This window comes from Acanthaster planci, linkage group LG12 (genome assembly GCF_054643075.1).
Source record: "Acanthaster planci isolate LZ-2023a linkage group LG12, COTS_SCS, whole genome shotgun sequence".
Taxonomy (NCBI): domain Eukaryota; kingdom Metazoa; phylum Echinodermata; class Asteroidea; order Valvatida; family Acanthasteridae; genus Acanthaster; species Acanthaster planci.
The window spans coordinates 15664749-15691133 of NC_141788.1; the positions used below are offsets into that span (position 1 = coordinate 15664749).

General features: G+C 42.6%; 2 protein-coding genes across 5 annotated transcripts; both read right to left on the reverse strand.

Moving 5' to 3' along the window:
- Positions 1–3751: 3751 nt before the first annotated feature.
- Positions 3752–24856, reverse strand: LOC147797196 (uncharacterized). 4 transcript variants are annotated; one of them, XM_087143901.1, is made up of 11 exons: positions 24704–24856; positions 22968–23123; positions 21420–21558; positions 15296–15468; positions 14432–14598; positions 13611–13761; positions 12576–12661; positions 11681–11807; positions 8803–8904; positions 7996–8135; positions 3752–7517 (listed from the first exon to the last, which is right to left on the reverse strand). In XM_087143901.1, exons 2-11 carry the CDS (start codon positions 23116–23118, stop codon positions 5568–5570), a joined length of 3186 nt encoding a protein of 1061 aa, XP_087000027.1. In that variant the 5' UTR covers positions 23119–23123; positions 24704–24856; the 3' UTR covers positions 3752–5567. The 4 variants fall into 4 exon arrangements, with proteins under 4 accessions (XP_087000027.1, XP_087000026.1, XP_087000025.1 ...); XM_087143900.1 differs by having other exon boundaries at positions 15296–15465; positions 24351–24847; XM_087143899.1 differs by having other exon boundaries at positions 24351–24847.
- An 800-nt stretch (positions 24857–25656) lies between these two features.
- Positions 25657–26385, reverse strand: LOC147797197 (uncharacterized). Its single transcript, XM_087144327.1, has 2 exons — positions 26035–26385; positions 25657–25854 (listed from the first exon to the last, which is right to left on the reverse strand). The coding sequence occupies exons 1-2, from the start codon at positions 26383–26385 to the stop codon at positions 25657–25659; spliced, it is 549 nt and encodes a 182-aa protein (XP_087000453.1).

The window sequence follows — 26385 nt, forward strand, 5'->3', positions numbered from 1 at the left end:
AGCAAGAACTGCTGTCACATCTTGAACTCCATCCTGTTGATATTGTCTGCATTACTGAGACGTGGTTGTCACCTGATGATGTATTTTGTCCAGCTGGATATTCCATCATTCGACGTGACCGCAGTAATGGCCGTGGTGGTGGTATTATGGCAATGGTGAAGGACTGTTTACTACCAACTCAGCTTGATCATCTTAACCCACAGGATATTGAGATAACCTTTTTGTCTCTAACGCTGAAGCGATCCAAATGGATTGTAGGGATTGTATACCGTCCCCCAAATTCAGATTCCTCCTTTTTTGAAAAACTGCAGAACATCCTTGACAGCATCCAAGTTAATCTTTGCAACTTTGAAGGACTAGTTGTGCTTGGAGACTTCAATGTAAATTGGTTGGTCGAATCTCCTCCCTTGACATCCCTGCAGGAGGTCACCGCATCTATTGGCCTCAGCCAACTTGTCGATGAAGTAACCCGGCCATCAATTAGTTCTTCTTCAGCTGGAACTGTCATCGACTTGATATTTACTAATCGGCCAGAGAAATTCACCTTAGTTGAAACTACTGCCAACCCAGTCAACAGTGACCACCATGGAGTGTTTTTTTCACTGGTTGCAGATAAAAGTCCACCCGATCCCAAAATTCTTCGTTCCTTCTTGCAGTTCAAGAAAGGAGATATCCAACACTTGGAGACTCTGTTACACCTCGCGCCATGGAGTGCTTTCATGGACGATCGTGATCCTGAGGCATCCTGGGACGGCTTCACTGATATACTTGATGCAGCCATTCGCGACAGCATTCCGTGGAAGACTTGTGGTCGACGCATCTCTCCGAGGATTACCCCGGCACTGAAATGGCTTATAAAACAGAAAAGAGCACTCTTCATCAAAGCTAAATCATCTGGTAACAGCGATGACTGGAGGAACTATAGGCAAACACGGAATGAGGTTAAGAACACAACGAAAAAAGAATACTGGAAGTAGGCCTATGTCAATAGTCTGTTCAATTTACCAGACAATAAACGCAGCTTTTGGAAATTCGTCAAAGAACAAAGGAAATCCAGATGCCCACCAGCATTCAAGATTGGCGATGTGCAGGTTAACAAACCTGTTGATATCTGTGAAGCATTCAACAATTTTTTCACTTCCGTCCTTACCCCCTCAACGGCTTCTGCTGAAATAGCACCGGCATGCAGTCTACCTATCCCAGAGATGCCTCCTGTAACTGTAAACCTTGGCTGGCTTATCAAGTCCTTGTCTAACCTGAATCCCCAGAAAGCACCAGGTTATGACGCCATACCACCGAGAGTACTCAAAGCAACTGCATTATCAATCGCTCCGCCACTAATGCGATTGATGAACACTTCATTAGTTACTGGTGTCCTCCCTACTGATTGGAAGCATTCACAAATCACTCCAGTGTATAAGTCTGGCAGCCGAACGGACATCAAGAACTACCGCCCCGTCTCACTAACTTCAGTTATTTGCAAGGTTTTGGAAAGGGCTGTTGCCGACAATATTAACAGCCATATTACAGCATACTGCCTCAATAACCCTCAGCAACATGGATTTACACATGGAAAATCATGTGTTACTCAACTGGCCAACACAATTCACGATTGGACATCTATCATGGATAAACCACAACCTCCACGCATTGACGTCATTTTCCTGGACTTCAGTAAGGCATTTGACACCATGCCACACCACATCCTACTTAACAAGCTAGCCAGCAACTACAACATCAGGGGACCAACCTGGGCATGGATAAAGTCATTTCTAACAGGGCGTCAACAACGAGTTGTTTACCAGGGATGTTTCTCTAAATGGGCACCAGTTACTTCTGGTGTCCCACAGGGGAGTGTCCTTGGCCCCCTCTTGTTCAATTTGTTCGTTGGTGATATTGCCCGCAACATTACCACCAACTGCTTGCTGTTTGCAGACGATACGCTCCTGTACCAACCAATCACATCTCGTGATGACCAGGAGTCTCTTCAATTAGACCTTGCAGAAGTCCAACGATGGAGTGAATACAACGGCATGCAGTTAAACCCTACAAAATCCAAGGTCATGCACATTTCAAGATCTCGGAAAGCAACTGCTCTTCCCAAATATGAACTGCACGGAACCCCTTTGACTCCAACTTCAACATTCAAATATCTAGGTGTTACCCTCAATGACTCACTGAACTGGAACGATCATGTGGCCACCACTGTATCTAAGGCAAACAGAACTCTTAGCTTCATTTGGCAAACTGCCGGTGGATCATCACCTAAAGCCTTGGCATCCTTGTATCGTTCACTTGTTTTGCCAATACTGGAAAAAATACGGCCTGCCAGCATGGCACCCTTACACCGAGTCAAATGCTGCCAAACTGGAGAAAGTTCAAAGAAGGGCGAGTAGGATGTGCCTAAAGCAGCATAAAGGGGAGATGCCCTATGAGGAGAGACTTCAAAAACTAAACTGGATGACTTTGCAAGCACGCAGAGACAGAAACATGATCATGTTCATAGTGAAATGTCTGTTTGGCTTGGTAGACTGTCAGTCTGTCAAAGCCAACATAACAGTTAACACTCGGCATCAAGATATTCTCTCGTTTAACCATCAATTTGCCAGGACTCTTGCTTTTAAGAACACACCTAGCCATGTCTTTCCAAGGATTTGGAGTAGTTTGCCATCACATATTAAGGACTCCTTCTAATATCTTCCTTGAATCACTTCAATGCAGCTCTATCCACTCATTTTCACGAAGCCTAAGTGTTGAGTTTCGTCTAGCACATATGTATTGCTCTGTTTTGTTCCCCTTACACTCGGTTCATCCTCAAAGAGTAATTTATTTTGCTACTACTGATTTCTTGTTGTTATGGAGGAGTTTTTGTTTGTTGCTTTTTTTCATTTGTCGTATCATGCATTATGCAACCGTAGCTACCGCTTAATTTGTATTTTCCTGCTTGTTCATTTTGTTCGTGTAATTGTTTCTTTTTAATACTCTGTCTCGATTCTGTGTTTTACTGCCTTTTTATTGCTCTGTTCTTTATGCCATTTTTGCCTTTTCCCCTTGCATATTACTCTTGCTCTCTTCTTGCTCTCCCACTCTCCCTATATTTATTAGTTTTTGTATAAATGTATTCTTTTTATTCAGAGGTCATGTAGATGCTCTTCTGCTTTTTATTTTATGCTTGCTCTTTTATGCATTTTATTGCTTTTTTATTTGCTCTGCTCTCTAATGCCATTCTTGCTTGTTTATCCGATTTTTTGTTTTGCTTTGATTTATAAATGTGAGAAATTTATTTAGTTAATTTTGTTTGAATTTATGTAATATATTTATATTTCATGTTTATTTATTTTGTTGTACTTGTAATATTGTTGCTTAAGATCTTCTTGTGTTTCCCTCCAAGTTAGGATTGGCAGGCCCTTGGGTCACAGTGTTTTATTATACTTTTGTCATTCCGGGCCGACTTGGTTGGGGTTATGTCTTGTTTTTGTTTTTTTTTTCCTTTTAACTCGTCTTACTTCTTTTATCACTTGTTTTTGCTGTCATTGTCTTGTTGAAGGCCGAATAAATAATAATAAAATAATAATAATAATAACAAAGTCATGGTTATCACAAGGTAATTTTTTTCTAGCCACTGCACGTTTGTTATAACGAGAGTTGACTGTATCATTGGAGAGTAATCAAAACTCAGAACTCCGTACTCTATTTTGGGCAGCTGATTCAGATGTGAATATCTATGAGGAAATGAACTTGAAAACAACAATACAGGGCAGATCCCCAGCGTACAAGGGAGCATTTCTTGCTAATGACAACAAAACGTTGTGTCAAACCACACATTCCTCTCATTCGAATAAAGAAATGTTGACAATACTGCTAATCGTTTTCCAAATAGCAGTAGGCCTATGGCAAACATTTCTCAGAATCAGGACGATAGTTTTGGCACGGTTCCACTGTAGCTTAGTGTACAATAAAAGCTTCTAGAATAAACTCCTCCAATATATACAAAGGCTAAATACATGTATATTAATAAATGTACAACTGTGAGACACGTTATGGTAATTACTTAACCACCAGGAAGACGTTTTGCAATCAGAGAAACATTTCAAAGTCTTCATGTACTAGAGGCAAAATTCTATTGTCCGAAGTAGGATAGAGATTCGTTTGACCAGGATATAGGGAAAAAGTGGGGGACAGGTCGTCGAAGTTGGAAACACGTTGTGCACACAAATTAAGAACTCCTTAATTAAAAAACCCCAATGAGAGCGAGCATTTCGTTAATGTCTTCAATAAACACATATGAAGCCAACTTTATACATCCAAAGATCAAAAGTAATGTTGAAGGCTGGGATTCTCGTCATATCTATCATTACAATCACATATACACAGCATTAAAGATACAGTTTGTGTGGCAATTGCTTTTTCCGTACTGAGGGATACAAAATACATGTACATAGAGTCTGACCGAACATTACAAAACAGGTAGAAGAGCCAAGTGGATCCAAACCATTTTTTTTTTGGGGGGGGGGATTTTATTGGGGGATAAGAGCCTCAAAATTCTCATTTTTTCTGCAACCTTTCATGGCCTTTCTACAAGTTGAGGCTACATTTGGTGCTTTGTTTATGCTTCTGAAGGAGGGGACAGGAAATCACAAAATTGCCTTTCACTTCAAAAAAACAATTGTTTGCTTCTTTAATGTGGGAGTACCATGACCCCATTGACCCCACATCCGCCCTTGAGAATAACAGAAGCCAAAAATGAAATGCCAATAATTTTACACAAATACGCACATCGGACCTGAGAATATAATTTGAACAGTTTTGAATGCCAATAAAATGTCAAGTTTGTAACAATGTTCATCCTCAGCACTACTTGCTACTGGGATGGTACTACTCAAGCAAAATGATGCCCTGGCTCTTAAAATTGTCTGTACTGTAACATCACATTTCTGGTTCAAAAGATTTTATCCAATCTGATTACATGATAAAAACAGGAATTGGTCCAACAAACGAGTCTAAAACTCCCTCAAAATTCTTGCACTGTCATTCAGTTTCTCTGGATACATATTTACAATCATTTACGATAAGATGGCCAGGTACTCTAGTGCCTTAATCGTGATACCACACTTGGTCCTTGTTATAACATCTCACTCACAGACTGCATCTTTATTGGCTAAGAACTAGTCACATGGCATTCACTATATTGTTGTGCATGGCCAAAAGAACCATACTTGTAATAACCAAAATACTCTACGAACAGCAAAAGCTTTTGTGTATTGCATACAGATGAGCATGTTGTGCATCTTTCCAAGTCTGATAATAAAGAGCTAGTTTCAAACATTCTGTGCAGAGATAGTTTGGAAAATTGCTGGTGAATATCAAACAAATATTCAAATGGTATTTCATTTAATTATGTGAAGGCTAAATTAATTAGTCATTGCTAAGATCAAGCAGCACCTGTGTATGAGGCGTTATAAAACAAATACTGACTTCTTTACCTCATGGGGCAGTAAAACGGTGACCCATGGAGTGTTCTGTTTCTCCCAAGATGAAATAAGGCTGTCAATACTTGTACATGTATACTATTTTCCAGCATCTCTGTTCGCATGGCAGTTTGGTTGTGGACTTCGGAGGGGAAGATTGGTAAGTTGGTCAGTGGTCACGTAACTACCAGGACCAACTGGCCCATTGGGCACTACCCCATCATCGGTGATGGCGGTGCTGGGGACAACGCCCAGATTCCCAGAAAGCAACCCTGTGGCTTCTTGCTGTGTCACATTCGCCAGGTTGTCAGTTTCAAGCCTAGATTCATTCTGTAGCACTAAGGGTTCAGCTACAACATTCTCCTGTCCACGGTTGTTGTTGTTGTTGTTCGAGGGGCTTTCCTCTGCAAAGGCCACTTCAGGATCCAGTGGCGCAATGTTGCTCATTTGTGCCGCTGTTATGTAGCCACCACCACTGCTGCCGCCCACTGTTCCGTTCATGTGGATGTGGTCGCTGTGTGTAGCAGGCTGCGCAGAGGGTGGTGGGGAGAGATTTGATAGCTGTGCTTGATCGACATAGCCAGAAGGTGCAGCACTGTGCATTGCCTCACCTGCAACGTTTCGAGCCATCGGAGGAACTGACATGTTGGGTAACATTCCCTGGACAACGTATCCATTCACATTGGCCGGCTCAACTCCATTCATGCTTTCCACATCAATACCGTCAGAGTCTAAACCGACCCTCACATAGTTCAGTGCCCCTTCTTCACTGTCGTCAGAGAGGGCATCTGCACTTTGAGTCCTGGCAATATTTGTGGCTCCTGGGGGCTTGTTGGTAGGTGTGGTTTCAGAGACTGGCGGTGCACAAGGTGCTGTGGCTCCAAGGGACACCAATGAGGCTCTGTCTCGTGGGGAATTTGATGAGTCCACAGTACATTGCGAAGGTTCCTGTGATGTCCTCACATGTGGCCGATCAAAGGCACTCTGGACATAAGAATCAATTCCTGCCCCATTTACATCCTCCTCTGACCTGCTCCCTTGTCCTCTTGTTGCCTCAGCCCCTCCTGTCTCCTGTCTGGCCTGACTCTGAGAGGGGCCAGCTGAGTCCTGACTACTGCTTCCCGTGCTGTCGCACAGTGCGGCAGTGGCTCTGGCCCCTCCACGCAGTCCCATCTGACTGTAGGCATCGGCAGGACTCTCAGAAGGGCTGTACATTCTGTCACTAGAAGCTGCTGCCCCAGGAACGAACCCTTGCTGGACATAGTCCAATACGGTGCCATCGTCGACACAACTGGCCCCTGCCGAGTCTCCCCGTTCCTTGCCCTTGGCACCTTTTGAAGGTGCCTTTGAGAGCTCTGCTCCCTGGGAGGAGGCTCTGTCTCTTCCAGGATCTTCCCTCACAGGTCTCGGTCCTGTACAAGGAGGTACAGATCTCGACATCTGCAAATATGAATCAATGGTATCTCCATCCCCTGGATAATCATCGTCGGGGTTTGAGCTTTCTTGCCTCCAAAGCAGTAGGGGCAGTCCATCCACTTGGGGTCTTGGGGCTGATGCTTGTGAACTTTCACCCCTGACCCTCTGACCTTCGATGTCCTCCTTTTGAACTGGGGACAGACCGTCTTTGGTCATGCAGGAGTAGGTCAGTTCATCATCATCCCGGATGTGCAGGTAGCTTCCCCCGCTCCCCACACTGACTGGGCTGCTTGGCCCAGCCCCATTATACTCCTCCCCGGACGAAGGGTCCTCCTCTCGCCTGGGGCTGGGCAGGAGAGGCTCTGAAGCCAGGGGTGCATCACTGAGCATTGGGTCACCCTTGAAGCTCAGCAATGGGTGGTCGTCAAAGTTGGTGACGTCATTTTGCAAGTCAACAGTGCCCCGTGGCTTGTCACCAATGTCAAAGCCATCGGTTATGATGTCGATGTCAACCATGTCCTTCTCCTTTGGTCCAAGATCGACAAACAGCTGACAGGGGATGAGGTCATCAAACTCTTCCGGTTCCCTGACCATGATATGGTTTCTGTTTTCTGATAAGTAATCATTCTCAGCCTGTGAAGCAATAATTGGACAAATACTTTTGACATTTTCTTTTGGAAGTCTCTTTTCTTTAAAATATATACCTAAAAAGGGGACACAGCAACAATCTGCAAGGAGCCAAAACTCACATGGGAAATTCCACCATCTGTCGCTTTCCATTGTTTGGAAAAAAATGCAATCAATGTTTTCACACAAATGAAACCCAGTTGCTTATCAAACAACTGGCACTATTGGCACTTGGCATTTCTTGGAGTGGGTGGCAACCAGCCCCTGGTATAATGTATGCAACAGATCATGAAGGTCTGAACAAAAATATGGGCACTTTACTGTTAGCAGACATCGGCACACTAATGAATCTAGTATAGGTAAGATTGAGGGGCCGAAGTCGGACTTGCACAAGAGTGCTAGTGCTCAGTCGTACACACCTATCAAGCTCATCTTTGGTTTGATGACTGCTTAATTAAACTGTGTAAGACAAATGTGTGCTCACCCGAAGCAGTGATGGGGGCCTGATAGCTGGAAATTTGCGAATCGACTTCTTGATACGACAGAAGATGATCACCACAAGCACAACGGCCATGAGGAAGGCAGAACACACACCAACTACAAGTCCAACAGAAATTGGCTCAGCTAAAAAGGGAGGGAAAAAAAGACGGATCAGCCATGTGACAGCCAATGGACGAATTAGCCCCGGCCGTTCCACATCTTTTGACATCCACCGGGATGTTCCAGAAGTCTTTGCAGGATTGAGCTCAGGTAGAGCTCGGCAGCTGTAACACTGCGTGGTGACGGCATATCCTTGCATGGGCAAGTCCGATCAAGGACCAGAGTTAACCGTAACTCCACCAACTCTGATCAGGTGCATGCTATTTGAAGACAGCTGGACTAGTCTAGTCCACTATGAATGAGCAACCTACCAAGGTCGGTCACATCGCTGGCTGTAACAGCTGGTTTTAATAGCACAAGTATATGAAGAAAAAAAAAGAAGTAAAGGCAGGAAATGTACTAGCAAGTATGTCACTGGTCACTTTTTTCTATCCTTGTTATTTTGCCCATCCTACTTCCACTACTTCTCCTTAAAAGTCTAAATGATGGTTGACTGAAGTCACACGCACTTCAACTTCACTGCACACATGCTAGGTACATCACAAAAAAAACCAGTAGTTGACTACTGGTCCTTGATCGCCTCAGACCTATTCAGTAAGAAGTGGTTAGAGGCTTTTAACTGGACTCTGTCCTGTCTGCCCTTATGTGTTATGGAAAGATTATCTGTCTCCTCCCTCAAGTTTTAACTCACGCGTTACGGCGTTGATTCTATTGCACGATGACTTCTTTACAGATGTTCCCATGGAGTTGCGTGCCTGTACGTGGAAGTAGTAGTACTGGTCTTTTTGCAGGTCTGTGGGCAAATATGATTTTTTTTATGAGACATGCAGCCTGTAGACTAATTCCCCTGTCACAATTAAACACCAACATCTCTGCTCTGTAAGGGTGGTGGGACACAGCAACTGAAACAACTCAGCATTGAAACCAATGAAACGATGCGACCAGCACTGAGTAATGTATTATCAGTCTGTGAGTGCCAGTGTTGTACCCGAGTACTCGTCGAGTACCAAGCTCTCTGCCAAATATTGAGCTGGCTGGGTGGGAATAAAGCTGGAGTTCATGGACATTAGATGGTACTGGTAGATGCACAAAAGTAAGATTACAAAATAAGATGATGACTTCAGAACATCACTATTTCAAAAAAATTAAGTTTTTATGACAAATGAACTTGATAAGTACTTGGCTGAGTACTGTTCAAGTATTTTTCTCTTTAAAACTTCACTTTTACAAAACCGGAGTGTCTGAAGTCTTACCCCTGTGCATGTACCAACAAAGGCTCATGTACTCCAGCATTACTCCCTAGTCCTAATCAGTTCAATAGTTGGCTAAAAATACTTGATGCTCGTAAAGTACTTGACTACAACACTAATGAATGCTACTGGTCAGTGATGCATGCAAATACATGGTGTAGTCACTTGTAAAGGAGATTGAAAAAAAAGGACTCTGCGCCACTTTAACAACTGCCACATTTCCAGCTTGCTCAAATGCATGCCCACCTTCAAGTTACCAAACAGACACAATGGGTTAATAGCGTGGCACCACCTCAGTGACAAATGACTTCTAGTTGTAGCTGATGGATTGGTTTTGCTCATGGCTGGATTACCCCATCTAATGCTTGAGGCCCATGAAAGAAATCGGGGACCTTCAAACACTCTAGGGCCAGAACAGATACCACAGTTTGCTTCTCTCTTTAAGTTTCAATATTCATGTACCGGTTGGAAGAGCTGAAAACAATCTAGTACCCATTGTGCGGCAGCCATGCATCAACATGAAACACCTGGCTGCAGCGCTTACCAGCACTGTGGAATTGGTAGTAGTGCCTAGAATGGAGTAGAACCAATGACACACAAAAGCGTGGCACCAACAGCAGACTTAATTGGGCCCCCTGGTTTCACAGCATTAAACTATGTGCTGCATGCAATGCCCACATTGTGCAATGAAGGCAGGGCTCGCAGAATCGGTAGTCCGACGTCCCAGGAAAACCAAACTATTTTGTTGGGCGACCAAATGTTCCAGGCTGCCAGCCTGGTGGGCAAGCACCTGTTTTCGGCAACACATTTTTTTGCCCGGGGTTTTGGACATTTCAGCACCGTGCACTGAAAAAAGATCACAAAAAAAGACTGCAAAAAACAGAGCGACATCCTAACCTTGATGTTGAATGACTGTACATGTTTGGGTAGGTGCACCATGGTACGTACGGTCAAATCATTGGCATGAACCAAAGGTGTCTGCATTCAGTCGTTTTCCTTGTTCCGGATCGCTAAAACTATATTCAGTCATATTACAGCTCAATTATCATCAAATTCCAATGAAATGGGAGCAGAGGTCTACCTTGTACATGTACATTTTCAAATTTTGAGCTTTGAATTTGTCTTACAAGATCGACAAACGTGACGACGACACTTTTCCTAGTTCTGGATCGGTTTAGCCAGTTCTGGATCACTTCAAAATTTTCTTTACACATAAAACATAGTCAAGCGTAAACCCATTTCTCTGCCAAAACCATTGTAACAACCATATTTTCTAGTAAAAAAATCTAATTTTAAAGGGGATTTGTTTATATATTAGAATATCAGTGCATTAACATGGTAGCCTGCATAAATTTTGACTTGACTTTGGTGCCCAGCGAGCCATCGACCACAAATCCCTCCACGCCACAAAGTTGGCGAACCCATTACATCACGTACAAATCTGTTACGCACGTAGACTCCCGTGCCCGAAGGGCAACTACATTTTTAAAAATTTCGCGAGCCCTGGAAGGTTCACTTACCTGTAGTTACTGTATAAAGGTAACAGGGTAAACACCGAGTTTCCTTTGCACTGCATCAGCAGGCAAGGGCACGGTTAGAAGGGCTAAATTCCCACATTCAATCAGTGTCATTTATCAACCACAACTGAAAAATGCATCGTATTTCATTTCATGATGCAATACTGCCTGTAACTGCAATTCTCGGTTGCACTGTTTTTCAATGTATGAGTAACTGTTTCCAGTAACAAAAAAGCAATGCACACCGTGCAAGGGAAGATGAATCATCTGATCAGCAAAGACTCAAAAAGAAAAACAAACACCTACCCGGTAACTCTGTGGCCAGGCAGTTTACTAAACAACCCCCTTTCACAGTGTAGTGCCCCACTGGAAAGACCCATATCAGAAAACATCCCCTTGGCATTCCTCCAAATGTGAGGATGCCTACCACTGCAGTGTGAACAGAGCCTAGAATGCTTTCTAAAGGCAAACACTGAAGCACTTTGGAATATGAGGCTTGTCTCTATCCTTTGGATCTGCCACAGGTAGGACTGTAAGCTTTAAGCAGGAGGCACATTAGCCCTAACTTCCTAGAGCAACTTACTAGCAACCTTCCTCATCCTTGGAAATCCCAACACCGAATAGTAAACTGTGCACATAAACAGCTAGACTCTGCTTTATTTGCGGTATGCCTAATCCCACGCAAATCACAGTCAGTTTACGAGTGAAGTAATCATCCTAACTGATTCTAACAGACCCCAGTGTTGGAGTTTTGCTGGTTGGGGAAGGTAAGGGTTAAGTCTAGTATCCCACATCAGCTCACCATAGACTGTGTAGTTGGTGACATTCACGCCTACACTCAGTGTCGTCGGCTTGCCTCCATCCCTGCTGGTGTATGAGATGAGGTATCCGAGCAACTCCCCATTTAGTTTGAACTCATTTGACAGGGGCTGTGGTATCAAAATCATAGCATGTCCGCTGTTACATGTATTTCATTTGCAGGGCCAACATAAAGAAATGCAGCGTTTCTTAATGCGATTGACCACAAACAACCTCCCCCACTCCCAAAACACACCCAAATGGAAAACCCACCTCAATAATTAACTGTGACCCTCTCTGTGAAAAAGAGTCATGTCACTAAAGCCACTTTGGAGATAAAGCCCTTTGAAAGAATCTTGCGCAGTGTTTAAACCAATAGGAATCTTCAACATTTTAGTATCTACTGTACGTAAGTCCATTTTTATGTTACATTGTGTACCAAACTGAGTGACACATCAAAACAAAGAGCTCAAATTCCTCATAGGACCAAGTAAAAATCAAAGAGAGCCACAGAGACTTGTGACTCATTTTTACAGAGTAGGTTACAAATACAGGCATTTTTGTACCAAAGCAAGAAAAACACAAGAAAATTTTAGCCATTCGGAAATTACATTACTTGATATAAGCTAAAAAATGAAGGCATTCATTGGCCCAAACCACAAGTACAACACGTACTGTGCCAAATGGGAAAATGTTACGCTATTGCTCCAATGGTATCAATCATATGGTATCAAAGATTTAAATTTGCTAAGATATTATCAAAAAATAAAACACGCCACAAACACAGCCAAAACAAAAACAAAAAAGTAATTGAACAGTTTTCGATTCAGTTGGAAATGTTCCACTTCCATCCAAGGCTGGGGTATCTTCTTTTTTTGGCAAGATTTCCAATGACCCACCTTCCAAGAGAGCTGCACTTGCCTCCTGTTGCTGTTAGGATTCGGTTTGTCGACGCATCTGAAATTTTTTGGCAGATCTCGAGGGACTTTGCAGAAAACCAAGAATGTTAATTTTAAAAATATGAAAAGTACAAGCAAAAAAATCATAACAAACCCCAAAAAACCCAAGTTGGCAAAGAAGATCATGTACATGTACCTGCTGCTCATACATGTGTATTTTTTTCCCCTCGCTCCTTCTTAAGTTTGTAGGAACATTCTGAAAAGCTAACACTACCGAGGATGTGACACAGTATATACAAATGGTATGTCAATGAGGTCATGACTGCACATCCAAACACCCAGAGGGACTTTGATAAGAAGTTCCCATTTCGGCTAATTTGACTGACCTCTGGTCAGTGGTCACCCACAGGCCCGAGGGGGACACTGATGTACAAAAGTGACCTAATTACACCAGCCCACAAATTTCATTACATGCATGTACCTCTGTGCAAAATACAAAAAGGAACTTTTCAGGGATTACAACTAAAGGCATTCTAAAGAGTCACATATTTTCTGCAAAGTGCCCGACTGGGCACTATTACTTTAAATTACTTGCAATGTACATGTACATGTAATTGCGAGTGCCTAATTTGGACGGAAACAAATGTCATAGAATGGCCTGTACAGGTGTCCCTATGATTACATGTACATGTAGGTTAGAGTCGGTCCTCACTTCTTTTGGTGTACAGTTCCATGTACTTGCTATACGTGTTTCTCTCAAACTGTAAACATTTGAAAAAAGATAATGTAATAAAGATTCGGGTTGACTTCCATGTAGTGGGTGGCCAGCTACGGTTCCAAAGACAATCAACTCCACTCAGTGCAGGACCCAGTCTGGTCTGACAAGTCAGCTGAAGCAAATCAACACATTTCTGCTGCAAATGGCATTAATCAGATGTGGTTCCTAAAATGTCAGACGTGGATGACCGACGATCCCCTGTCCTGGTTCACCCTTCCACAGTATCACAAAGCACTGCGAGTGAATGGTGGTCTTACCTCCTTCAGTGGTACGCCCTTCGGCCACTTCTGAATAGTTGCTTTCAATGGTTGGACTAAGATTGGCACGTTGCGCCTTCACTCTGACTTTGTACAAGCCGTATGGATGACCCAAACCCACGAGAGTGTACTTCACTGTTCCTTCCTCGGTCTTGTTAATACACAGAATTGAGGTTAACAAACCATTCACAGTATGCTGTCAAGACATTTTGGGAGACGGGCATGCCAGTTGGGTTTGTACTGACGGGCAAATTTTGTTTAAATATAAAATAAGGCAATGGGCAGGTGATGGGCCATGACAACTTGTATTTCCAAGGATGGATTTGCGCCGGGGAGATGTTAATCAATCTTGGACTTTTGCCCTGCCCAACATGCATCATAACATTGTATACTCAGTGTTTGCTCCCATAGGCTTGTGAAAAAACCACAAGCGTACTTGGGTGGGACTCGAACCCACAACCTCCTGCTAGTGCAGATGTCTATGGTACACATCGAGCAGGGCAAAAGTCCAAGATTGATTAACATCTCCTTGGTGTATATCCATTCTTAGAAATAGTTGTTCTCGTTAACCGCTGCTACGTCTGAGTCGAACCAGCAAGCCGACACCGGCAAGCTCGGTGGTCGAGTAGTTAAGACATCTGCACTAGTAAGCAGGAGGTCGTGGATTCGAGTCTCACCCGGGTACACTTGTGGTTATACAGTGAGTATACAGTGTTATGATACACGTCTGGCAGGGCGAAAGTCCAAGATTCACTACAACTTGCCACGGTGGGAGTTTCCAGCTCAATTCACCACACAAATGCAATGCAATTTACCCGTACCTTCTTCTTATACCAGCTTTCATTGGCTGGGGTACCTTCCCACCTGTACTCTACGATGTAGGTAATGACCCCTGGCATGAGGAGCTCATCTGGAGGACGCCAAGACAGGAGGAGCCTGGAGTCGGAATGGTTGGAAACGCTTAGCTGGCTTGGGGGATGCAACTTGCCTAAGAAACAACAGGAAAGATGCACGATTTTGGATCCATTGAACAACACCCAACTTCATGAAGCTGACAAGCAGAAAATACTGTTTTGTAAATTTATGGCCAAAGAAGTAAGCATAAAAAAAAATCCCTACCCCAAAACAGCTGACAACAACCTGTTAAAAGCTACATGTAGACTAATTGGACGCCATATTGGCAGGTGCCCTGCTTTTGCCAAGGCTCCCCAAAATTAGCCATGCTTCCCATTTGTTCATTTGTTCAGGTTACGTGAAGAATTTGCACTTTATAAATGAATCAATAGGACTGTATTACTATATCATGACTCACATCACGATGAATGTGATTTGATTTCAGTCTGATGTTTTGTGTTGTGCCAAGTGGTTTGGTATCACTACAACTCAGAATGTGCAAGCAGTTGCTCCTCTCAATGCTCCCATCTCAACACATGTACATGTACAAAGGGGCAGAAACAAACAGCAAATTTCTTGTGGAGACCTTCTATCCTACTCTCTTGGGCCTCCACAAGGCACCAGTTCATCAGATCATACTCACACATGGAAGGACAAGGCAAACGCCACATGCTTCTTCAGCTATGCCAGCAAGGCATAAAAATGAAGGGATGCTGAATTTGTTTACCCAGTAATGCATCCAAGAAACAAACAAAACAAGTTCAAAATGAGCTGACATGGACTCTACTTACTGTCTGTAAGGGTGTTGAAGAATTTTTTTGTAGAATCTGCCACCATGTTCCACTCATTGGTTGTTCTGACGCGGTAGTGACAACGATAGCATGGCTTACACTTGCATTTACAGCTGGTGGCACCGCATACATGGTATTCAGGGGAACAGCATTCCTCCCAAACTTCTCCACTGCTGGTATAATGATATCAAAGACAATGTGATGGTGATTTGAAAAACAACATTCTACCTTTTGTTGTTTTGAGCGAGTGCCATCTAGAAACCTAGGGCATGTAAGGATGTCCCTAGGTACAATGAATCTATCGTAAGCTTTGGAATATAAGCCACGGCTTTTGCATGTATGTTGATTCTCATGCTGAAAAAGTCTCTACAGCTAATACACCAGACGCAGGCCTTGAAATAGTACCAGCCCGGCATAAAACTTCTAGCGAAAAATGCTCCGGGCTACCTAAACTTGGTTCCTTGGTTGCCCGGTGGACTGGTGAAAAATTCAGAATAAGCCTACCTGTTAAAACTTAGATCAAAATATATAATGCTTGTTGCGATAATAAATACAAGATCGCAAAAACCGAGTTGTTGTGGATGTGTTTTTACTTGAGTTTTTGAAACGTGATTCTCGCATGACAGGGCGATAAGCGACTGTGAATGCCATGAACAGAGTAGACTGGTGGGTTGTAGTGCTGGTGTAGCATAGCACATGGTACAGTGCTATACCACATGTGCACACTATTCTCGTCTACTGTTAAGGCCACTTCTGCTTCTGACTACATGTACATGCCTCTCAAAAATAGTATCGGTAGCAGGGTTCTGGCCAGGATGGTTTTAGTGCCGGCAGGACTATCTAAGCGGAGCGCCACCATCGGTTGGCACGGAGTGTAGCAGAAAATTTTTGGAATCTAAAAGCCCCCAGATGGCCGGAAACAGCACTTTCTGGGTGTTTTCAGCTGTGTATACACAGCCTAGAATTAGGGATCTCATGTCTGAAATTTACTAAAAAAAATTGAAAATTTGTAATTTTGGTCAACTAGGATGAGGTGATAATTTTAGACGGGCAATTGAATTAGAAAAAAAAAGAGTAGAAATAAATATTGATTTTATTCTGTAAATCCCTTAAATATTGAATTAATTTCTATCTCTATGATGCCCATAATTTTTCATTGCTATTCAAATCATTTTTCATTTTTTTTGTGTGTTGAAAATAAGGCGAAACATGCAAAATCTTGGCGGAATATTTTCCTTATTTTCTCTGTACAAAAGTTCGTACAGTATGCATATGGGATAACGACATTCATAAATGTGTGCAGGGGTTTTCTGAACAGTCATTTTAAAGTCTACATGAACATAATGTAGATTGGCCATTTGCTTTTCAGACACATTTGGCCATGTGTCACGTGCATACTGAGCGCGTGTATCTTGCCATACGGAACTCGTTTACGGAAAAGGCAAAATCATGCTGTTACTTTTGAATAAAAAAATTGCGGAGTTAATATTTTCACCGTGGGATAAACAACAATTAACGAATGCGATGCGATCGTTGGTTTAAAAAACGATCGCAGTGATCGTTTTATGCAACATCGAGCAGAAAATACATGCACCGAATGTTGCTAACCGTGGTCGGCGCGGCGAAAAACAGTCACAGTCGATTGTCAGTTTTGCAAGTACATGTGAAATTGTTTTTCTGCCAGATTTTTAAGTGTTTAATTTAACGAAGTGTGAATGGGGTCATTTGCAATTTTGTCTTTCTGAAAGTTAAGCCAAATTTTCTTTTCAAGTTGTGGAACTGGGTAAAATGCGGAACTGGACAAACAACGCTGTACATCATGGAGAGGGGGTTTTCCGATCTTCGCACACTGAGATGAGAGCGTTGCATATGCAAGCCTATGTGTGGCCTTCCAACCAATGGAAAGATTCGTTACGCACTATGTACACGTGCATTGCGCGTAACAAAGCCTCCTATTGGTTCATGTTAATATTTGGTCCAGATATGTTGCATATGCACGTACGTTGGTGCGCAGACGATATGCATGGCAGTGCAAAGTGAAATTTACGAAGAAATTTTACGGTTTCTTCACGATCTTCATATCTTCACGATCGATCCCTCGACCAAGATGCTATTTTATTTGGGTTCTTGTCGGGACTATGTGCCGGTCGGAAAAGTTGATTTGGCAGATTGTGGCGGTCGGCAATTCTGCGTGCCGGTCGGGCCCGACCGGCGCCGACCGGCAGCGGCAGATCCCTGCGGTAGGTCAGAATATTGTTTGGTCAATTTTTTTTGTGCTGATGTAATAGCCTGAATGGGGATGAAAGCTTTCAAAAATTGTCTCAAACAATTATAAAACATGTCTTGATATAAGTAAAATTTCTGCAGTTGACAGATCACAAGAATTATGGACAATCACACACAGTTAGTCAGGTAATCACGATGGCAAACTAGCCAGCAATGTCGGTGTATCGCGTGGTAAGCATACATGATGCATCCAGACAGGCGATAAACCATGTGGCAGGAACTCGTAAACACAGAAAAGAAATACATAACCAAGAAACCAAGTTCTGTGAATTAACTTGAAGAAATCCTCTTGCAACATCGATGTTTTTTCGACCTGCAGCTGTATGGCTACATGCGACACTGATGTAGTTTTGATCGACTCCTGACTGGGACGTAAAGACTGGTTAGCACATTTCGATCTCGTGTTCTTTTGCATGGCCACAGCGTGGTAGGAACCAGCACAGCTTTACTTTCATGCATTGAGCTTTGCACACAAAATTTCACTACTGCGACAGCAAAACATGAGTGGAACTCGTGAAAATGACAGAAGTTTCTTTTCAAAAATTGCAAATTAAGAAGGAAAAGATATAAAAACAAGCGTTTTAACATAAGAGAGGGTTGTTGAAAGATATTTTGTAAAGACAGAAAAGACATCAGCATTAATTTCTATTTTGTTTAATTTTGTAAATTGGTTTTCTAACTTGCTGATAAAAATGTTAGGGTCGTGCAAAAAAGTAAGGGTCGGTGGGTAAACGGAAACCAGAAGTATTTTGGGGGGGCCCTTATCAATTTTTCCGACAACAGCTAGCTTTACTGGGCATTGCAGGAGTCCTTGAAAGCATTTGGTACAAAGTAAACACAAAGCCAAACAGCACCCTCTTCTGATTGAAAAAAGTTTTCTCTCGTTCACCGCGCATGTTCGAAGGTCGAAAAGTAAGCAAAAAGTAGTAGCATTTTTTGCCAAATGTTAGCAACCCAAACGATAGGAAAAATGGAGCAAAGAGATGATTTTGATCCTGGCTCCGTGACCAGTGACTCCAGTGACTTTTACTAACATACATGCCTCTTTATTTATTTATACCATGAGCCTTTTATTTTCCGAAATGACAAATTCTGCATTGGTAAGCTGATAACATAAACATTTTTTTTATAAACAAGCTAGTAAAACTCTAAAACGGGCTAGTAAAATATCCATTGAACTAGCCCAGTGGACTAGCAAGGAAAAAAAAATTTGAGCAAGGCCTGCTGACGGCACGGCAAACTTTGAAGGATAAAATCAGTCACAAAAACCATGGCCGGGCAATGCGTACCACGTGCTGGTGGTACTCAAGTTTTCATTGATTGCCATTTACATCTACTAACTTGAATCTTGGAAAATAAACAAAAATTTGAGTTGTCTGGATTTTGAGTTATTAACAGAATTCCCCGAGTCATGGAGTCATGAAACACATACATGAAATGTGTACGTTATCCTAAACTTGACTTGCTCTGCTGTGGCAACATTTTTGGTGATTATTTCCCCACTTTTTATTCATTCTCATGGTGTACTTTTTTTTGGCAGACAAATAATAATTTTACTAAGATTTTTTTTATTGTTGTTGCCTAAAGAATTCTTTCTACTATTAAAAGAAAACCAACCACTTCAGTGGTGTGCCTTTGTGTGGCACATCTTCCGTCTTTTCCCCGATCGTGTTCAGCTTGACATGCCACAGAATTTCGGGGTTTTTCACTTGGGCTTTCTGATGACAACACTTCCTGTGGTCACGTGGTTCTTGGAAAGTGTCAGTGATTGGACTGTCCACAAAAGGGTCTGCGGCAGCATTCAGGCCAGCCTGAAAACTGGGTTTGTCGTGGTCGCAGTGGTGTGTGCAGTGCATGTGCCGCATGCAACATGCATGCATGAAACACGAGCAGTTCCAATGTGATGACTCAAACCAAGGTCTCGTGGCAGATTTTTCATTTTTGAAGCAATTTGGCAGTGTTTTTTGATTGGCGTCACAAAAACTTTGAGATAACCAGATGTCATGTTGTGGACAGTTACAGAGGTTTTTTCCTTTACAGAGAAGCCTATTCTTTTGGCAAGAAATAGTCGGTCTACAAGATGAAAACAATCTTTAGATTTACCTGACTTGGAGTTGACAAGATTTTATTGTTCATGTATGTCCCTGACCGCATAACTTTTACTGGCCGCTTGGGGAAAAACGGGCAAGAGCTGACGCACAGCCCACGCACACAGGAAAATCATCCAGCCCACAATAAATATTAAATTTGACAATATAAAATGAATTTTTTAGGGCGACATTCGTTCATACTTTTCTTACATTTATTAGGACTGTACATAACCACTGACGCACTGTACTGTTGCTTCAGCATCTTCATGGCTGGATCATCAGCACTGTGGCGTGACTTACATGTATACGCATACATAAATATAAATAAATTGAAATTGAAGACCAATATGAGGTATATATTTAATTCTAAAAGAAAAAAGGGAACCAAAATAAACAAAGTACCATGGGAGTCCTTTCTGACTGTTTTATTGACAAGAAATAGTAGTGAGTTGTTCTTCTTGTGTTCCGCAATGTGTGGAACACAACATGAATTAACCCTTTAATATCTCCTCTAAGACCTTTCAAAATTCACCAGAAGATTTGGGAGGATTTCACAAAAGATGAGAAAGACACATGTATGTATGTACAGTGCAGATCCAGCCACTATTAATCTACATGAGCCTTGATGACCCTTGAAAGTTACATGTACATTGTACATACAGGTACATGTAAAAAACAAATCTTGGCTTGAAGCAGTGTGGCCGATTTCGGATAATTCAGGAGGTCTTCTGCAAAAATGAGCGGTGAATACATGTGCATGCACCTGTCTAGTAAACTCTGGACCACAAGCTGGCTATGCTGCCCTGCTGTTTTATTTGGAACCGGCAGATCACCAAGGTTTGATTTCCTGTGGCAAGTTCTTCCCCATAACTCCCTGTTCAGAGTCGCCATGAACCATAATTCCACAAAAGCATCCGGAAGGAAGATGTCCCACTCTGTCCAAGTGTCAAAGCGTCTACCCTGGCCTGCCCTTAAATCCTGTGTTGAGTAGTTATCCTTATTCATTTTCTGTACCGGTACTTTAACATGTTTAATAACACTGAGGCACACTGAGCTAGGAAGTTATTTGAGCCATCAAAACTATCCAAAATTAAAAGGATACTTGTAAGGTACTCGTACACGCAATGCCGTTACCGGTATTTTTTAATACATGTACATGTACAAGCCTTGAAACACACATGTGAGTCCCAATACACCTCATTTTCACATGTGTTGCTATTTTAAAGGGCTACTCTGATGGCTTGTTGGTTTTCATGCGAATCCGATTTTTAACACACGTAAGCAAAACTGTGGTGTCATTTTAGGCAGCACATCTCATTGTTACCGGGTACATGTACACTGATCTTGAAATCACAATATACTCAGGTCTGTGCTTACATGTATGTGACTCACTTTAATGCTGAAACTTCTGTTTCACATACATGTACCACGGAGCTATTAGCTCTGGGCATGTAATAACAAAACTCAATGAAAATCTCCATGCGCATCTTTGAGTCTACTTAGCTCGAGTACAGGTACATGCAAATGTATGTGGGAAATATACAGCAAGGACATTTTTCAATTCAGCTGTGTTGGTTTTCATTTTGTTAATGTTGCATGTCACATTTTGCGTATCGCAATATGTATTGTGTCAAAACCCATATATCGTGATACATATATGAACATGTACATGTATCGTGTTGTAAACAAGTTTTTTGTTTTTAGATGAACCCTTCTGCTTCAACAGGTAAAAAAATTTGCAAAGTTACCTTGGTACTTCTCTGTACATGAGGATGTCGGTGGAATTCACGCTGTCATTCTGGCCTCCTCTCATCCACGTACACGTAACCCGACTGAAATCGTAGCTGAAGCAGTGCAAACCTGATGCGGGGTACGGTGGAATTGGATCTACAAGACACCAGTTGTACATTGTACAATTCCAGTGACAGCACTGAAGAAATGTGGTAGCCTGGGCACAGGAATGACCAGTCTTCTGTTCATGTGTTACAATTCTTTATAAATCCAAGGTGTCATATGCCTGTGCAGTGAACTGGTTTTGACTGGGTTTGGCATGAAGTCACTGTTATTCAAAGTTCTCGCACGGGACAAACGCAACGAGGAAAAAACAAAGTACATATACGTGTACTATTCCTGAGCTTCCTGTTTCCTGACCTACCCTACTTTGACAGTGCAAAGTTAAAAGTTGTTTGGGGGGAAAAATTGGGGGGAAGATGTGAACTGGAAACGAAGGGAGAAAAAAACACAAATGCATGTCCATTGCACACAAAGTATGAAGTGGTACAAAAAAGTTCAATGGGCACATTCTGCACACAAAGTGCATGAGGTGCCATTTACTATTGTAAAGAGTGCCACCTGACCTCTCTTGCTACCGTTTTCAACCTATGAACAATAATATGTACATGTACATGTCGAGCTGCAAATTGAATCAGTATTTTCAAAAAGGAAAAAACCAAAATTAATTTCTTCCTACATGTACATGTACAATGTAATTGATATCCACATACATGTACGGTACGTGTGCCCTGTTCTCAGATGTCATTACCAGTAAACAGAATGACATAAACAAATGCAAAGGTGAGTCAACCACAGAGACCCCGTACCGTATTTCTTTTTCCCTGAATTCTCTCTATGTAACACCAGATTTGTCATATCACTTTCAGATAAAGTTAAAAGATAAGTTTCAAATGAAGAGTCTGAACATACTCTTAGCAGCAAAGGTTGGGGATAAAAAATCTGAACAAGCCAAACCATGCAGAACAAAACTACATGTACATCAACAAAAGCTGCTTCAAATTTTCGACAGAGGTCTTAAATTTTAGCAGGCCCACTACTCAGGACCTCATTTTAGATTCACAGATCCTTTTGGCAAACTTTCTTTACTGATGGGGGCTGGGGAATGAGTTAAGTCAGAGTGATTTTTGTTTTGCATACACTGTATAGTATTTGTCTGAATTCAGGGTCTCAATCCATGGCTTTGGAAGAAAATACAAAACACAGCATCAATGATTTCTTTGCTTGGAATGAGAATTTCCTTTTCTGATAGTCGTGAAGTCTGTCTCAACAACTGCAACAAAACTGCATGCCGTAAAGGATTACATGCATAGTCTAGATTTTGACTGAAGAGCCTTTAGCAGAAAAAAGAAAGAAACAGCTTCATTTCAATTTTGTTGTGTCACATTGCATTCAGAAGGATCAGATTTCCATTAAAAAATCACTGGCTAAAAATTATATACATCATATACCGGTATTTGGTAGTTACATGTATGTCAGATCACTTGCGTCTTTCCTGTACTCACCAACTCTGCTGGTGGTGTTCTCAGACCATCCTTCAGCAACCAGCATACCGGTACCAGCAGCTGAATGCGGCCGGGGCATCAGTGGAACAGTCAGGCAGCACCAAATGAGCAACAGAGTTCTCCTCCACTGGGAAGTCTTGTATGCCACCATGTTGACTGAACACATCATGATAATGAGCAATGGAAACAAGACTGAAATTCACAATGTGTTACAAAAAAATTACCTATAAAAATTACAAAGCGAAAGGACTGCTAGACATTACTCCCATCCCCGCAAAGAAAATTGTACAAGTACCGGTACATACATGTACATGTACATGTAAGTGGACTACATAGAAAATGTACAGTGAAACAAATTAACAGGCAGCTGATATGAGGAGCTGGTGAAAATACATGTACATGTATATATGTGTAATATAAACAGCTGTTTGGGTAATCCTACACAATATTTCTCATGTGATATGGCCTGAAAAGTTTAGATAACTTCCCCCTTAATTTCTCACATTTCCCCTAACATGTACGTGTACATGGAGGCCCCTTTCATTTTTACACTTAATTTACACGTATTTCAGACGCTCTGTTTATTTTGGACAAGAAACTTAGTACATGTACATACATGTCTTCTCTGGAAGTGGAGAGGAAGAAATTCCTTGAAAAATCTGAGGGAAGCATTTCTCTTTGAACAGAACAACACAAACAGATTCTAGCCCACAAATTTGCATAAAAATGTGTGGAGAAACTGGCTTAGGGATGAACGCATCACGTACACTGCAACAGGACAAAAGGCATCCACAGGTACATGTACCGGTATAAATGTATCTACAAATACATGTAGCACATACATGTACGCAGAACCACCTGGATGTACTTGTACATGTGTACAAACACATGTAGTTTGGAAAATGGGTTCTGCCATGCGTATGTATCCATAGATCTAAACATGGCTTAGTTACAAGTATTTTCTCCTTTTTTCTGTTCCTGATATTTCATGGACATATAAAAAGACTGGAAATTGATGACAATTTTTTCAATCTGATACCGTACGTGAAAAGCAAAGACAGAAGTCTTTTCCTTTCTCCCCAATTCTTTCAAACAGCAAACAGAAATTTTATTTCAACCCTGAACTGAGGTCCAACGAAGATGCTATTCTTTATCACGCACCACACTGCAGACATTGCCAATGTCATTGGGCATCTTGTGGGCGAAGTGGTAAATGGGCGAAGGGACTATATCTGACTATGTATGTACCACCCAATGAAATAATTAATGTCTGTTGATAATAATGATCTCCGACACACATTTTCTCAGTCATAGGAGCCAAGTTGGCTCGGGACCGAGTTGGGTACGGACCGAGTTGACCGGTACCCAACAACACACACCCACCTGACATGCCTGAGGATGAGTCGACTTGTTTTGCGGCCTATGACGGACGATTTGTCTCTTCATATGATGCAAAGACGGTTAAGTTGTCTCATCAGTTGAGTTGTCCCAAGTCGAGTCGGCAATCACACTTCAGTGATTAAAAGCAATGCCACAGAAGGCAGTGGCTATAGCATAGGCCTACATGATATAGGCTGGCCTAACGGCCAGACGTTAGGCTAAAAAATTGCCACTAAACTTAAAAAATAAACAAAAGCATGGCTTTTTACTACACGCCCTTTACGCTCGGTTTTATCATGAATGGTTTACACAAACAATACCATGAAACATGGAGGGAAAAGTGTGAAATTTCTTACTCTAGGAACTGGCCTTTATCCTACGTGTGATACTAACGCTTTCTCGCAATCTTTCCGCTGTAAATACATATGTACATTGTACATGCATGTCATATAATGTGCTGTGCAGATTGTGACACAAACACGCTGGCCTACTGTACTGGCGTGTGCGTCACGCTTTCCAAGAACCTGATCATCCAACATGCGTATACACACTACGGTGTACTATCAAGGCCACGTTACGCAGCGCGGTGGATAGCCTGAGAGTTGACTTCTGATAGCGCGCTTCGGAACTCTTGGATAGGAACGTGCACAAATTTTAGAAATGTGCAATTTGTTTTCATGAGTTATTAACACATCAAATTAACTGAAAATTATCTGACCCAAAAGAGAAATATCCTGCCAAACATTTACCCATTAGTCACTTCCGAAAACCTAAAATACACGAAGAACTGCGTGCAGCATACCTGCAGAGCGGCACCCAACCAAAAGCGAATTAAAAGAATTTGAAAAGTGTGCGTGGTATGCCTGCAGGTGGAGCTCAGGTATTAACTGTTACAGTGTGCACCCTGGCTGATGAGGCCGCGCCAGGCGGTTGGTGGCGAGGACTTCCTAGGATTCAACGCTGATGTTAAACGTACGTCTTTGATGGCGACTTTCGGACTGTCCTTGAAACTTCTGTCCTCCAGCTGAGCGATTTCCTTTTCACAGCTTCCCGTAGACGAGCTGTTTCGGGATGCTGGTATCAGGTGCATGCATGGCCAGCCCAGCAGATCTGTGCCGTGCAGATTATACTAGGGATTCCAGCCTGTTTTAAGACTTCCGTGTCGGGAATCTTGTCCTGCCAGCGGTGGAGGAGGTTGCGGAGGCAGCGAAGATGCCGGAACAACTTTAACTGTCGTTCATTCCGTCGGTAGAGGGTACGGGTTTCGCAGCCGTACAGGAGAGTGGTGAGCACAACTGTATGGTAGACTTTAATCTTCGTGGAAAGTGTGATTCCTCTCCTCTCCCGGAGTTTCTGAGTCTCCCAAAGGCGCTGCTTGCTTTGGAGATGCGATTATACTGACCTCGGCATCGACGCTGGTGGAGCAAGAAAGAATACTGCCCAGGTTGAAGAAGTTGTCAGCGGCCTGGAGTTTCCGTCCCTTCACTGTGATGTACAGTTCGTGTTGCTGGTTGCCAGGGGCAGGCTAAAACATCACTTCAGTCTTCTTTGTACTGATTGTAGGACCAAAACTGTCGCAGAAAGATCTTAGAAGCTGTCCATCGCCAATTGCAACTCGTGCGCACTCGAAGCGTTAAGGGTGCAGTCGTCGGCGAATACAAGCTTCTCTGATCACAGTCTCCTTTACCCTCGTGACGGCCTGCAGGCTCTTGAGGTTGAACAGCTTGTCATCGAACATGTACTTGATGTGGACGCTAGGGTTGCTGTCCCTGAAGGCGTCAGTCAGCATTGCCGAGCACATCACGCTGAACAGTGTAGGGGTACGAACACAGCCCTGCCTGATTCCGTTTGTCACAGGCAAAGCGTTAGATGCCTCACCGTTGTCCAGCACACAGGCCATCATGCCGTCGTGAAATTGGCGAACAATTGTGAGGGCATCCGAACTTCCCCATGATTTCCAGAGCCCCTCTCTACTGACCCTGTCGAAGGCTTTGGTCAGGTCAACAAAGGTGATGTACAGATCTTGTTGCTTCTCCAT

Bases quoted from the DNA above. Each gene is read 5' to 3' on its own strand.
- LOC147797196 (XM_087143899.1), bottom strand. The intron at 13,762-14,431 runs GTACGGGTAAAT...TGTATTAACAAG, and splicing joins AAAGCTGGTATAAGAAGAAG to ACCGAGGAAGGAACAGTGAA. The intron at 8,136-8,802 runs GTGAGTTAAAAC...CTCCCTTTTTAG, and splicing joins TAGAATCAACGCCGTAACGC to CTGAGCCAATTTCTGTTGGA.
- LOC147797197 (XM_087144327.1), bottom strand. From the start codon at position 26,385: ATGGAGAAGCAACAAGATCTGTACATCACCTTTGTTGACCTGACCAAA. The intron at 25,855-26,034 runs GTAAAGGAGACT...CCTGGCAACCAG, and splicing joins GCCTGCAGGCCGTCACGAGG to CAACACGAACTGTACATCAC.